The 16356-nt window shown below is 39.6% G+C and overlaps 1 protein-coding gene across 2 annotated transcripts in view; it reads right to left on the bottom strand.

The window, feature by feature from the left end:
* Positions 1-4854: 4854 nt before the first annotated feature.
* RNMT (RNA guanine-7 methyltransferase) overlaps positions 4855-16356 on the bottom strand; it is a 29749-nt gene continuing 18247 nt past the window's right edge. For both annotated transcript variants that reach the window (XM_023519462.1, XM_012811828.1), the window contains 3 exons: positions 11832-11933; positions 10628-10661; positions 4855-5193 (listed from right to left, as the gene is read on the bottom strand). In XM_023519462.1, coding sequence (XP_023375230.1) covers positions 5156-5193; positions 10628-10661; positions 11832-11933 — 174 coding nt within the window. In that variant the 3' untranslated portion in view covers positions 4855-5155. The remainder of the gene's footprint in view (positions 5194-10627; positions 10662-11831; positions 11934-16356) is intronic.

Genomic DNA, 16356 nt, shown 5'->3' on the forward strand with positions numbered 1-16356 from the left:
TATAAAGCTGTTTGGAAGTATTCATTAAAGCTGAACATGGTATGTATGCTACAATCCGCAATTCCATTCTTAGTTCATTTAGTGTTGCTATAAAAGAATACCTGAGGCTGAATGATTTATAAAGAGGTTTATTCAACTCACAGTTCTGCAGGCAATTTCTGTATAATCAGCAGCCTTTAGGTGCTAGCATACACTGGGCTTCCAGTGAGGATCTCGAGCTGTTTCCGCTTACAGGGGAAGGAAATGGGAGCAGCATGAGCAGACATCACACAGCATGGGCAGAAGCAAGAAGTAGGGGGAGGAACCAGGCTCCTTTTAACCAGCTCTCATGAGAACTAATCCAGCAGAACAAACACTCATCCCCTCACTCCTAGAGGGCATTAATCTAAACCGTGAGGGATCTATCCTCCATGCCCTCAACACCTCCCATTAGAGCCTACCTCCAACATTGGGGATCAAATATCAATATGGGATTTAGACGGGATAAACATCCAAACTGTAGCCCATTCCTAAACAGCAATGTGTACCTATGTACACCCACATTCTTGTACTAGAATATCTGAAGCAGCACTAACAGTTCCAAAATGGGAATAAATAGTATGTGGTTTATTCACACATGGAATACTATACAACCCTGCAAATGAAGAAACATGTACAAATACATGCAACAAAAGTCTCACAAACATAATGATGAGGAAAGAAGCCAGATACAAAGAATGCATAACATTTAATTCCATTCATACAACATCCAAAACCAGGCACAACCAATTTATGCTCTTAGAACTCAAGACAGTGGTTACCCTTAGAGAGCTAGTAACTGAAAGGAAACCTGACAAGACCTACTGGGGTGCTGACTATAACACGTGTCCTATCTGGAAAAAAATAATTGACACTGTATAGATATTACACTAATAAAAAGTTAAATGATTTGCTTCTGCTTGCACACTCATCTCAGACTCAAGAATGCTTCTCTCTTGACCACTCCCCCTGCCTACACCTCACACTTGCACTTTCATCTCCTCAATGCCACTTCCAAATGGTGAGGGTGGGAAGAGAACCACATCCCCTGCAGACTAAACCAGATTTGCTGTAGGACTGGCTGCTCAAGGAGGAAATCTGCCAGACTATGAAATTCAAGTCTATCATTGCTTCCTGCCACGGTGCTCAAGTTTCACCTGCTTTCTCTACCCTCTCTCAACAAATCCTTTTACTCAAGAATAATGGCTCCCCTCAGGAAACATTTCACAAATAACAAAGTTTTAATCAAGTAGAGCTCTAATAGTTAACATCTCAAGTTGCAGGTAGTGAATGGTCAAGAAGCCACGTGGGCCTGACACACCTTGGAGGTATCTAATATGCAACTGGAGGAAAGGCTCAACTTGGGGTCAGGGGTATTAAAATCCTGGCCCTGTCTTGAGCAGGTCAGCAGCCTCTCTGTGCCTTAGTTTCCTCGTCATAAAAATGGGGATAAAGGTGCTTACCTCATATAATTGTTACAAGGATCAAAATGAGTTACCATGTGTAAAACATTTTAAAAAGTGTTAAATACAAGGTAGGTGCCTAATAAATGTTATAAGTATATCACTAAATAGGTGACAGCATCACCAACTGTCATTCCATCAGTTGCCTTCAAAGAATCAGAAATGTTGCTGTGTCAGAATTAACAAACTTCTTATCAGGTGTGTAGTACTTGATATATAGCAGCAACCAGGTAAGTTGTAACATTATAGACCTATACACTTACTTGACCAACAGGCTACTGAATACCACAGGTATTTTGGTATACATTCTATTACTGGGCCTTGGTCCCTGGATCTGGCCTCTACTTTGCAGACCTAGAGACATTTGCAGTAACTGGCTCAAAATAACCCAAACATACAAAGCCTGAGGAAATACTTTTCAGGAGGCAGAATATTCACACTGGCATTTTCAGCCTGTAGGCAAACCTATATAAGAAGCCACATCTTCAGGATGTGTAAATACGTAACAAAATAACCCAATGGCAATAAGTTATGACAGGCTCATTCCTAAAAGAACTAATGAGTCTAGAAATCCAGACATTTCGTGGCTGGCCATGCTTTTTCTGCTTTGCTACTAGTGACCAACATTGCATCCGCCTCAAAGCCCCTCCCACTTTGTATGCCTCTGTTCTGATCCTGTATTAACATGCAAAGTCAAACAGCAATCTTATTTCCTCTATTCCTACATGCAGGAGGGGGAAACAGACTAGGAAACACAACATGCTGGTAATCGACCTTTTGGTCTTTAGATAGATGGATTAATGTAAGTAAGGGTTGCTCCCAATACCTGTTCTTGCTGAAGGCAAAGTTCATACTATACCCCAGGCATCCCAAAACTACGGCCCGTGGGCCACATGCAGCCCACCTAGGACATTTATCCGGCCCACCAGGTGTATTTGCCCATGCTGCCTGTTAGCAGCCGACTTGTCCTGGGGCCCACAGTCCAGCCCTCCAACGGTCTAAGGGACAGTGAACTGGCCCCGTTTAAAAAGTTTGAGGACCCCTGCTATACCCAGTGCATGGTGGGCACTAGAGACACAGGAGGGCCTTGCCTGACAGTATGGTACCCAAGTCACTCTCTGACAGGCTTATAGCACTCTCTGTAGGTTAGCCCCTCAGATGCCACAGGAAACTGCCAAGTTCTCCTCCTGAATACTGTGGCCATCAGTGCCATTCCTTGAGTATATTCTAGACCAGCACTTCTCAACCTTCCTAATACCACAATGTACTTTCATTGTTAAAAAAGGGTCATGACCCCACAGGTTGAGAACCACTATTCCAGACCCAAAGAATTCAACGTCAGCCAGCACTCTTAGTTCTATTATAACCCGCCCTGTTCCCAGGCCAAACATCCCAAAGCTCTGGTTCTGCACTCCCATAAATGGCTAATTTGATCTTCATTTCTATTAAAAACTTCATTATTGGAAGGTAACTGCACAGCAGTACTAGGAATGTCCAGCAGCTACTCCCAGAAACCACCCACTTCACTGAACTTGGTATAACAAGTGCTTTTCCTGGCCCACCAATGACAAGCCATACCCCTTGTGTACTGGTCACCACAATCTTGAATAGGGACAGGAACTACCACCCTGGTGATGAAAGAGGGTGGGCAGGGGCCACCTTTTCCAGTCCTTTTCCTTATTCTTTTTGAATTACTGTCCAGACACTTAATTGCACAGACAAGGTAACAGGCAAACAAAGCTAAGGGAAAGGATGGCTTCCTTCACGCGTGCCCTCAGGCTCCTTGGCAGCCTCTCCTGCATCTGCAAAAGCTGGCTCCATCCTTATGAGCCCCTTCATAGACCGAGTCTAGCTCTCTCTTCTCACTGAAGTCCGTAGGAACTCCACCTTTCTATTCACTCTGTTTTGTACTATCCCCAGTTGCTCCATCTTTTAGGGGATTCTTCTCTTCCCAAAATTAACAGATGAGTGGAAAAGGCTGAAAGGGGTTATAAATATACGCATTATTACCGTTAACTTACACCACTAAAAGAGAACAACAGGAAATGATGATAAAGCTTTCTATACCTACCAAACTATCAAAATACCTCTGGCCCTTCCCTGAAACCAAAAAGAACCTGAATATGTAAAGGAAAGAACTCCTTTTCTCCACCTCCCCAGCACTATTAACAAAGTTTTGCTAGCTAATGGCAGCTACTATAGTCATACGTGCTATTATTTATCTCCCAAATAACTTAGGGAAAACCATTACCAGGGCAAAAAGACTTAATTTTTATAAACTGGTACAGTTTGGAGATCGAAAGACTGCAAGAGAAACAAATGAAGAAACCCATGTTTTCTTGTTAAAAGGTCTGGCAGTCTAATACCACAACCAACCAACAGATCTGAACTAATTAAAACCTGCCTCTTTGTATAGCAGGTAGTGCGTCAGTCTCAGAACCCAATTAAGAACCATGTTTTTAAAACAAGTACTATGAATAACAACAGAAAGTAATGTTCTTGTAAATCGTGCTTTAAATACGCAATTCTTAAAAGAATGTGCAGTTGCTCTGCCTTGCTCTTATATTTTTCACTACACCTAAAAACTGATAGTCTCACAAGCAGTGCTGTATCGACAACAGTTGACATAGGCCTAAGTTTTGGAAGAATATTATATGACTGACAATTATAATAGTTCTGAAATGGCATGTAAAAATTTTGAACAGTGATTAGAAAATGGCCCCTACTGTGCAAAGTACTATTGTACCAGAGAAACAGGAATTGCTTATTTCTGGGCTGAGGCGGGCACATACCATTAGTCAGAATTAATATGAAATCTATTTATTTGCTTCTTTTATAGCCCTAAACTCCTACTGCAGTTCCATGCATAAATTTGAAAAAAAGAAAAGTGCAACAGGTTTGTGTATGGGAAGAATTTTCACTGAATCTTGAGAAAAATAACCATGGTATCATTCTTCCATGAGGAAAGGTCAATGTGCCTAATTTCAATCTTGATAACTGGAAAAACTGCTATGGTAGGAAACTCTTAACAGGAAGCCCCTAAATCCCAAACTAATTCTGTGCCACCATATAAAATGTTCTAATGAGCTCAGATTGCAGCGTATCAGCAAATGGTTATTTTGAAATGCAATACAGTGCTTAAAATTCTAGTTAAGTAACTTTTATGACCATCTAAACTGAGTTTTAAACTTGCAACTTGAACAATACATATGAACATTCAATTGCACAGAATGCAATCCACTTAATCCTGAAAGACACTCTGCAACAAAGCTGTAGGGATGAGCACGTGGAGGACATGCTCTAACCAACTCTACAACTGCAATAAACTTAATACTGTAAACACACATTGGATAAATCAGAGCACTGTGAAAAGGAGTTCAGTTGCTTTTAGAAGTCATAATTTTTAAGAGCTAAGAGAGTAGAGGCAAATGGAATTCTTAGACATTACTTGAAAATAGATTTTAAAGACAAAGATTCCCAAACTCATTTTTATATACACACACAAAAGTTCATCTATCACAGACAGCAATGTTGAATTTATACAGTGGAGTTTCTGGCAGCATCCTGTACATTTAGAATTAAAGTAAACAAGAGTGCTGTCAAAGGTATCTGAAATAGATGTTCAAATCTGTGCACGTCAGAGCACAGCTCCTCTGGGACTACTGCCTGTGTGCTCACTGCTGCTTCTCAAAGGCAAAAACCAAGTAAATACCTAAAAAGGAAATAAATAAAAGTTAGTGTTTAGTTACTCATATCTTTAGGATAATCAAAAATCTCAATCCTATTCAGAATTTGGTGAAAATTCTTCAGCTCTCATGTAGCATTTGAAGAGGAAATATCCCACTAATTCTAGAGTTACTCTCTACTGTTCTAGTCATTTTCAGGCAGATAAGAGATGATCTATGTACACTGGGAAACAAGTTCTACCTCCAGTGACAGGGACATCACAGTCCAAGGGAAAACCAATTCAAGTTCTAAAAACCATCTAAATAGCTAGGTATGATGAAACATGCCTGTCGTTCCAGACAGCTAAGAGAATGAGGCAAGAGGATTTCTCAAGCCCAAGAGTTTGAAGTCGCTATGAGCTAGGACATGCGTTGCATGCTACCCAGGGTGACAAAGTGAGACTTTGTCTTAAAAATTAATTAACTAAAAACCTCTAAAAATAGTTGGAGGTAAAAAGTTTAAAAAAAAACTCAAAAAAAACCCAAAAACTCTAAAACTATCTTATGACTCAAATCCTGTTAACTGCACTGAGGTAGGTAGGTAGAATTATCACACTACACTGAACAGCACTCACTGGCAGAACATTTCAGAAAAAATAAGGAATATATATTACTAATAAGAAATATAAGCAACGTAAGTAACATAACACATTAAAATTCATCTAACTGTTGTGCTGTGGGGCCTGATGAAAAGAGAGTGAACCAGAAGCTAGCCACCAGACAGCCAATACCCAGAGACATTCATCTGGCTCCAACAATATTTCTGTATGTATTTGGTCCCAAGAATAGACTCCCTTAAATAAAGTTTCTTCCTGAGACTCAAAGATAGTTGAATAAATTTAGGATTCCCTGTCCCAACTCACACTGACATTCAAATCTCCTACAGGCATACCTTGTTTTACTGTGCTTCACACAAACTATGCTTTTTACAAATTAAAGGTCTGTGACAACCTTGAGTTGAACACAACTCTATCAGAGCCATTTTTTCCCAAAAGCCTGTGCTCACTTCCTATCTTTCTGCCAAACTTTAGTAATTCTTACAATATTCCCAACTTTTTCATTGCTATTGTATCTGTTAAGGTGATCTTTGATGTTACTATCATTTTGAGATATCATAAACCATGCCCATTTAAGACAGTGAACTTCAGTGATAATTGTCGTGTATGTTCTGACTGCTCCACCAATCAACCCTTTCCCATCTCTCTCACTCCTAGGGCCTCTGCATTTCCTGAAAAACAATACTGAAATGAGGCAAATCAGTGGCCTCTAAGTGTTTAAGTGAAAAGAGTAGTGGCAAATCTCTCCCTTTAAATCAACAGCTAGAAATGATTAAGCTTAGTGAGGAAGGCATGCTTAAAGCCCAGGAAGGCCAAGAGCCAAGTCTCTTGTTCCAAACAGAAAAGTGGTGGGTGCAAAGGAAAAGTTATTGAAGGAAATTAAAAGTGCTATTTCAGTGAACGTACAAAAGATAGGAAGGCAAAATCACCCTGTGGAGAAAGTTTCAGAGATCAAACCAGCCACAACATTCCCTAATGCAAAGCAAGACTCTAACTCTCTTGAATTCTATAGAGGAGAGAGGCGAGGAAGCCGCAGAAGGAAAGCCAGAAGCCAGCAGCTCGTAGGTTTAAGGAGAGAATCTGTCTCCAAAGCATAAAAGTACAAAGTGAAGCAGCAGGTGCTGATGAAGAAGCTATAGGCAAATAACCCAGAAAATCTAGCTGAGATAATTGAGGAAAAGTGGCTACCCTAGACAAGAGATTTTCAGTGTAGACAAGACAGCCTTCTATTGGAAGATGCCATCTAATACTTTCCTAGCTAGGGAGAAGTCAATGCCCGGCTTCAAAGGACAAGCTGACTCTCTCATTTGGGGCCATTCATGCAGTTGGTGACTTGTAATTGAAATCAATGCTCATTTGCCAATATGAAAATCATAGGACCTTAAGAATTATGCTAAATCTACTCTGCCTGTGCTCTCTAAATGGAATCACAAAGCCTAAATGACAGCACATCTGTCGCTCACATCATGGCTTACTGAATGTTTAAAGTCTATTATTGAAACCTACTGCTGGCTTGGCGCCTGTGGCTCAAGCGGTTAAGGCACCAACCACAATAACTGGAGCTGGCGTGTTTGAATACAGCCCATCTCCACCAAACCAAAAATAGTTGCAAACAAAAAATAGCCAGGCTCCGTGACAGGTGGCTGTAGTCCCAGCTACTTGGGAGGCGGAAGCAGGATAATCACTTGAGCACAAGAGTTGGAGTTTGCTGTGAGCTATGATGCCACAGCCCTCTACCCAGGGTGACAGCTTGAGGCTCTGTCTCAAGGGGAAAAAAAAGAAAAAAGAAAAGAAACCTACTGCTCAGAAAAAAAAAGATTCCTTTCAAAATATTACTGCTCACTAACAATACACCTGGGTAACCCAAGAGCTCTGATGAAGATTTACAAAGAGATTATGTTTTAATTTTGTTTTTCATGCCTGATAACAGCCATTCTGTAGCCTGTAGTAGATCAAGGAGTTATTTCCATCCTCAAGGCCCATAATTTCAGAAATAAATTTTGTAAGGCTACAGCTGTCATACACAGTGATTCCTCTGATGAATCTGGGCAAAAGTGATTGAAAACCTATTGGAAATAATTCATCATTCTAAACAATATTAAGAACACTTGTGATTTGGGGGAAGACAACAAACTATTAACAATAAATAACAAGAGTTTGGGAGAAATTCAATCTGACTCTCAGGAATGTTTTTGATGGCTTCAAGACCCCAGTAGAGGAAGCAACTGAAGATGTGGCAAAAATAACAAGAGGACGAGAATTAGAGATGGAGCCTGAAAAAGTGAGTGAATTGCTACAAGATCATGATAAAACATGAATGGATGAAGAATTATTTTTTATGAAAGAGCACACAAAGTAGTTTCCCCAGATAGAATCTACCTGGTGAACATGCTATGAATACTGTTGAAATGACAGCAAAGGATTAGACTATTACATAAAACTAGGTGACAAAAACAGCATCAGGGTTTGAGAGAAGTTGACTCCCAACTTTGAAGGAAGTTCTACTATGGGCAAAATGTTATCAAACAGTATGGTATACTACAGGGAAGTCTTTTGTGCAATAAAGAGTCAAGTAAGGTAGCAAATTTATTTTAAGAAACTGCCACAGCATACCTCAACCTTCAGCAACCACCACCCTGATCAGTCAGTAGCCATCAATATTAAGGAAAGATCCTTCACCAACAAAAAGATTAGGACTTGCTAAAGGTTCGGGTAATGCTAGCATTTCTTAGCCATAAGTATTTTTTAATTAAGAAATATACATGGCTTGTTCAGGTATAATGCTACTGTGCACTTTAGACTATAGTGTAAACATAAATTTTATATGTACTGGGAAATGAAAAAAATTCACATGACTCACTTCATTATGGTATTTGCTTTACTGCTGTGGTCTGAACCAAATCTATATTAGTTCCAAGGCATGGCTGTGTATCTTCTAATAAGATAACAGATTTTATGGTAAGAAAATATCTGAGAAGATCATGAATCCTGAAAACATCACACAGCTGTTCAATACATGCACTCTATGTTGAGTCTAGGTAAGGCCATTGAGTTGGAGACCTTGGTCCCTGAGGTGACTACTGACAGAGGGCAGATGACTGCAGGCATACTGCCTGAGTGTCTTACCGGACTCTAGCTTCTTGCCCTTCCAACCTAACACTGGTTTCTACACTAGTTTCTGCAAAGGATTCTACACTAGTTTTTTTAAAGCATTACTTTGGTCATGCTATTCTCCTACTCTGTATTTACTAGTTTTTGATTTCTTTCAGTTGAAATGAAATGTGGCTAGCAGTACAGTAACAGGTGGACAGAAAGTAGGCAGGATGATTAACCCTGCAACCCTTACTGGAGGATAAGGAAGCAAAGCAGTCAACAGTACTCACAGCATGCAGACTCCCAACTGCCAACATCACGTACCTTGTCCCACACTTCAAGTCATCTTTCTGCAGTCCAGCCTGCCAAATCCCACACCCTACACACCCATACCTACTGCAAACAACCCTTCAGTCCTGTCTTGTCCTTGTTGACAGTCATTTAAAACCACTAAATTGCTGGAGTCTGATTTCGAATACACAGTAATTTTCTCTTTCCAACTCAAAACTTCCAAAGTCCCACTCATTATACATATAAAATGCCTTTGATGTGGGCATTTCAACTGAGATTTAAAGAAACAAATCTTGAGCTACTTCTTTTTCATAGAAATTGGTGGCAATAGTCTACTTTGGTTTCTTGTTTAAACCATCATACAGAGGAACAGCAGGCTCTAGTGTTAAAAGCTTAATGATCAGACCCATAGCAGTCTACAATGTCACTTTCTTAACATTTGTTAGATTTCTGATACCAGGCAAGACACTCCCTAGCTCACAGAGCCCCGCAGCTTGGATTGGTTTATCATCCAAGAGTTGCTTGATCCTGGAATGCTGGATCCTGGCTATAATCTGACCACTGCTCTTCTGTTGTTTTTCATACATCCAACCTGTCTCTTCCTCAACTATCTAGGGCCATCTAATTCTTCACATATTATCTAATTATATCTAATTATTCATTTGTATGTTATGACTATTAAGTTCATACTTAACAAAGTTCTAAACTACAGCCTGTGCCACCACCACCACCTATACTATGCTTTGGAATTAGCAGGATACAAGATAAAGGGCCAGTCTCCACCACAAGGAAAAAGTAATGAACTGTGAAGGTTATGTTCCTACCCCGAGTTGAGGATGATCACGTCTATAACACATCCTCCAATCCCCTTCTATTAAGGGTCTCAATACTCACGAATAGGCTAAACTCCTGGCCCTATTTGTCATCTTTCCTTTTCCTATCTATCCAATTCAGTAATTCTTATAAAATTTTCCCTTCACAAGGGCTTCCATGAGGCCATGGTTAAAATGACAGATAATTCAGATTAGCTAACTACACATTAACTCTGTGACCTAAGTTGTTTGTTCCCAGTCATACACACCTCTAACAACACCCTGTTCATTGCAGCTTCACTAGTATTATGCCTTCACTGGCAACAGCAGAAGCAGAGTGACCAGATCAAATAAAACACGTGAAGTGTTTTATTGCCAAAAATTTCATCAGAAATAAATCTGAAGTAAATACAGTATAAAGACATGGCTATTTAGTACAAACAGGCAAAGAAAGCATATACATATGCTCCTGAAAGTTCATGCTAAGCAATATCTTACACACCGTATACACAGGTATGTAAGAAAGGGGGATTAGACATATGCAAGGATATACGTACATTTGTGTGCATAAACACAAACACACACACATACGATCTAGTCAGAAAAACTTAAGTTTTCAAACAGAATCTTTTAAATTGTCAGTTAACCTATAATGATGATATACTCACTTGTAGCTTCCCATTCTGATTTACTTAGAGTTCCCTAAAATTAAAAACAAAAACAAAGAAATTTTAGATTCAGCATGGATGTAAACATTTGATTATTTTTCAATAGAGAACAAAAGTGGCCAAAAGATTTTCATCGGAAATATACATACAATTCATTGTTAACAGTATTATGATCTGAGCACTTGAAAGAAATCAATGAGATTAACTTTTTTTTTTTTTTTTTGAGATACAGAGTCTCATTGTGTTGCCCTCAGTAGAGTGCCATGGCGTCATGGCTCACTGTAACCTCCAACTCTTGGGCTTAAGCGATTCTCTTGCCTCAGCCTCCCAAGTAGCTGGGACTACAGGCACCCATAATGCCCGGCTATTTTTGGTTACAGCTGTCAGTGTTTAGCAGGCCTGGGCCGAACTTGAACCCTCCACCCTCAGTGTCTGTGAGCACCCTTACTCACTGAGCTACGGATGCCAAGCCAAGATTAACTTTCAAGGACATTGTCTCAACACTTTTGCTTCCCTGACAAATTCTCTAGTCTATAAGTTCTCAACTAAAGGGTGAGTGTATAAACAGAATATTTGTGTGTAACTAGAAAAAGTATCTGTATTTAAACTTGGAAAATGAATAAAGATGCTAATTTTGAAACATCAAATGGTACTGAGGGAAGAACTAAGATTTTTATGATTTTTTTCAAAGGAATCACAAAAAAAGTACATAATATACACTTAAAAAATAAATTATATTTAAGTAGCTATCACAATATAAAAAAAAAGTACCTCTTGCTTTGCACATTCCATTGACTAACAAGATCTAGTGGCAGTTCCAGCAATTAGTGTTTACTAAGTATCAAAAAGTGATATATATAAATAAATATCCTAAGATGTTAGCAGAAATGCACTACCAAAATAATCTGTAATTTCTATTTATTTAAGTCACAGCTACCACTAATACCAAAGTGGAGGCTTTCACATAGAAAGTAGAAAAATGAAGATGTAATTTTCTCCATTTAAATTCATGGACTTCTGAATTCTGTCTTAGAATGCTCTAAGCCAGCAGTCATGACAAGTCACCCTTAGCGAAAACAGAATATTGTACATCTGATTTGTTAGTCAGTGAGATCAAACATTATAAAGAAGTGAAATAAATCTAAGTCGCTATATGGTTTTTTTTTTCATTTTCTATACAATACTTTAAAAAATGAAAATTCACCAAAGGTAGCCTCGCTTGACTGTTCTTCATGTACTTTTCTGCATGTTCATAGTCATTCACCTTCTCAGAGGCAAGTTTAGAAGTCTCATTTGCAGGATATGGCTGGGGAAGCAAATTGAAGTCCTAGTTTTAAGACCTTGCAATTCAGTATTAAACACATTAAATCACTGAAACAAAATAATTAGCCTAAAGTATTACTTTAGGAATACTTTTGAAATAGGAAAAAAAAAAAAAAAAGAGGGCAGGATCCTTTCTTAAAACACCAATTATGGTCAACTTTTACCACAATCTTAAGGTATCTAGAGCTGGAAGAGACTACAGAATTTAATCACCACAAGGACTATTTAGCAGCAAACATGTGCACCCTCTTGTCTGCTAGTTAAGGGCTTTTTCTGTTATGATATAAAGCTTAAATATAGTGTCATCAAAAGAACTAAATATTAAAATGATGGCAATTTAATAGCAATGAAAAGCATAAACAACAATTAGAAATAATACAAATGAAAATGTTAAGTCAAGAGAGAACCCTGTTTAAGAGAACCAAAGATTAAGTTTAAAAAGAAAATTTAAAAAATCCCTTTTGGGCTGGGCGGTGCCTATGGCTCAGTGAGTTAGGGCGCTGGCCCCATATACCGAGGGTGGCGGGTTCAAACCCTGCCCCAGCCAAACCACAACAAAAAATAGCCGGGCATTGTGGCAAGTGCCTGTAGTCCCAGCTATTCAGGAGGCTGAGGCAAGAGAATCACCTAAGCCCAAGAACTGGAAGTTACCGCGAGCAGTGTGACACTGCCACAGCACTCTTACCGAGGGTGAGAAAATAATACTGTCTCAAAAAAAAAAAAATCCTTTTTGGGGGCAGGACACACTTATAAAAAGGTCTTTATCTAACAAATGCAATCAATGTAACCTAGTTCTTTGTACCCTCAATGAATTCCCAACAATAAAAAAAAAAAAAAAAGAAAAATCCAACCTCCAAATACAAGCAGTTCCCACATTTACTTAAGAATCTAAAAAAGGTTCAGGAAAAAAAATACTGGTTTTTTTCTTTTTATTAAGTCATATATACATAGATCATGAATACTTTTATGCTTCTGTGGGATTCAATGTGTTGATTTTTTTTACAAATTGGAGTACTTACATCCAACTAATTAACATAGCTTTTACCTCATTTAATCACTGTTAAGACTTTGTGTTCTACACTTGATAAATTTAAAAACTGCTGGTTTAAAAGTATGCTGGCCAAATGTTTATTCAAATTACTTCAAGCACTTTTTTTTTTTTGAAGGTAGAGTCTTACTGTCACCCTGGCTAGAGTGCCATGGTGTCATCATAGTTCACAGAAATCTCAAACTCTGGAGCTCAAGAGTTTGAGGCTCTTGCCTCAGCCTCCTGAGTAGTGGGACTACAGATGCCTGCCACACACCTGGTTAATTTTTCTATTTTTAGTAGGATGGGGTCTCACTCTTGCTCACATTGGTCTTGAACTCCTGAGCTCAAGCGATTCACCTGCCTTGGCTTCCAAGAGTGCTAGAATTATAGGTGTGAGCCACTGTGCCCAGCTTCAAGCTTGCCTTTTTTTGCTGTTGCAACATAAAGGTGAACCATTTCTATGCTGTATTGTTATGTGTGACAAAAAATGGGTTCTTTTTTGACAATCACAAGTATTCAGCACAATGATCAAAGAAGTCATCCAAAATTGAATATTCATCAAAAAGCTAATAGGTCTCATGGTCCAGCACTGCTATTATTCCACTATAGCTTCATGAAACCTGGTCATCAATTACAGTGATATCAACTGGACGAAATGATGAGGATGCCTGAGATAACGCAAACTGAGATTCATCAACAGAGACAGACCAATCGTGTTGCAAAACAACAGTGTCACACAAACAATGGTGCTTGAACTACACAAGCTGGACTCGGAAACTCTGTCATCTAGCATATTCGCCAGATATTGTACCAACCGACTACCACTACTTCCAGGCTTTACACTTCTTATAAGGAAAAATATCCAGTTCTCAACAAGCTGTATAAAATGCCTTTTGAGATTTCATGACTACTTACTCTCTAGGTTTCTTCACTGCTGGCACCCACAACCCACTATTAAGATACCAAAACCCTGTTGACAGTTTATATGCATACTTTGATTAATGGTACTGCCTCTTGTTCGAGATATAATACACTAAACCTTTTTTTTTTTTTTTGCAGTTTTTGGCCAGGGCTGGGTTTGAACCCACCACCTCCAGTATGTGGGGCCAGCCTCCTACTCCTTTGAGCCACAAGCACTGCCCTACACTAAACTTTTGATTCAAAATTGGACATTATAGTTTGGTTTTGTTTTGGGGGGGTTTGGAGATAAGTCTTAATTCTGTCGCCCTCACTGGAGTGCCACAGCCTCACTCTAGCTTACAGCAACCTCAAACTCCTAGGCTCAAAGGATCCTCTTGACTTAGCCTCCTGAGTAGCTAGGACTACAGGCATCAGCCACTACACCTGGCTAGTATTCTTTTCTTTCTTTCTTTCTTTCTTTTTTTTAGTAGAGACAGGGTCTCCCTCTTACATAGGTTGGTCTCACTCCCAAACTCAAGTAATCCACCCACCCAGGCTTCCCAGAGTGCTAGGGACATTTCAGATTTAATGACCTAATATCATGACTCTTCTGATTATTTGCCTGTACTGAACTCTGGTCTTCCTGCTCTATTGATCATTTCAAAAGACCAATCAATAAATAATATAAAAATGCAAACTGATCTTTTTTTCAAAACTTACTAGAATGTATAAATCCTGGTAAGTTTCTTCTCAAAGGAGTTACTTTTCCAGAACAATCACTGGTGAAAAAGAGAAAACAGCCATCAGGACCACAACTATAGGTCCTTGGCCCACATACACCTTTTATTCTTCCTTCTTCCCGCTCCCATGCTCCAAGGAAGCAGAGAAGTTTTTTACTGGCTCTGGTGTTGAGCCTACCTGAAAGCTGAATGCTTCATGAAAATTTTTTTATGGCAAATATCAAGAAATAGATACACTTAAATCTCTGACCTGGACTAAGGCAGCAGTATCCCAACTGCGATAGTATGGTCTCAATGTTCTGGCAAACTGCCCACCTAAATAACATCTTATCTCTTATTGAGCCATGTCCTTTCCTGCTTCAAGTCCTTTATGGGCCTACATGAATGACTTGGTCAAGAAGTAAGGAAGCCAGAGGACTTGCTATTACTGCCCATGTACCCAAATAGCCATCATAAGTCACATCCTCAAAGGCAGTACTGGGGGAGAAGAAAGACTGCTAAAGGTAAGTTATTCGTACTTCCTCAAATATCCTCTGCTTTCCCTGCTTCTCTGCCCTTTCCTCATAAGTTGTCTTCTTTCCCTAGAGGTCCTCTGTATACTCAGTACACTATATACGCTACACACAATGGAACACTTTGATTTTGAAAATAATTTAGGATTTAAAGAAAATCTCCCCCCAGAGGATGATTGGATGTGAATGCAACTTCAATAGAAGCTTTTCTTTTTTTTTTTTTGAGACAGAGTCTCAAGCTGTCGACCTGTGTAGAGTGCCACGGCATCACAGCTCATAGCAACCTCCAACTCTTGGGCTTAAGCTATTCTCTAGCTTTAGCCTCCCAAGTAGCTTGGACTACAGGCACCCGCCACAACACCCGGCTGTTTTTTGGTTGTAGTTGTCGTTGTTTGGCAAGCCCAGGCTGGATTTAAACCCACCAGCTCCGGTGTATGTGGCTGGAGCCCTAGCTACTTGAGCTACAGGTGCCAAGCCACCAATAGGAGATTTTTATTTGAACACTATCTATAAAAAACTAAAGAAAACCTAAGTTAGCAGCCATTTGACCTTATACAAGTCATTTATCCTTTGAGCCTCAGGCTTCTCACTTAAAAAATGTGAAAAGTGGCTAGGCATGGTAGCTCACACCTATAACCTTAGCTCTCTGGGAGGCCAAGGCAGGTGAATTGCTTAAGCTCAGTTCAACACCAGCCTTAGCAAGAGCAAGACCAAGACCCTATCTCTTCTAAAAACAGAAAAATCTAGCTAGGAATTTTGGCAGGTGCTTATAGTCCCCACCTATTCAAGAGGCTGAAGCACTTGAACCCAAGAATTTGAGATTGCTGTTAACTACAAAGCCACAGCACTCTATTCAGCATGACACAAAGTGAGACTCTGTCTCAAAAATAATTTAAAAACAAAAAAGTGAAAAGCACCTGCTTTGCCCCCACTTTGTGGGACTAATTATGAGGACAAATAAGACAGAATATGCTTCGTAAAGAGAAAACGGAAAAGTAATCAATAGCTGTATGTTTAAACTTAATATGACTACCTTTATGCGACATTAGAAGCCCAGGAGTCAGCTTGGCGCCTGTGGCTCAAGCAGCTAAGGCGCCAGCCACATACACCTAAGGTGGTGGGTTCGAATCCCCAGCCCGGGCCCACCAAACAACAATGATGGCTGCAACCAAAAAATGGCCAGGCGTTGTGGCGGGCGCCTATAGTCCCAACTACTTGGGAGGC

Source organism: Otolemur garnettii, unplaced genomic scaffold (assembly GCF_000181295.1).
Source record: "Otolemur garnettii isolate 467f Iridium unplaced genomic scaffold, OtoGar3 scaffold00176, whole genome shotgun sequence".
NCBI lineage: Eukaryota > Metazoa > Chordata > Mammalia > Primates > Galagidae > Otolemur > Otolemur garnettii.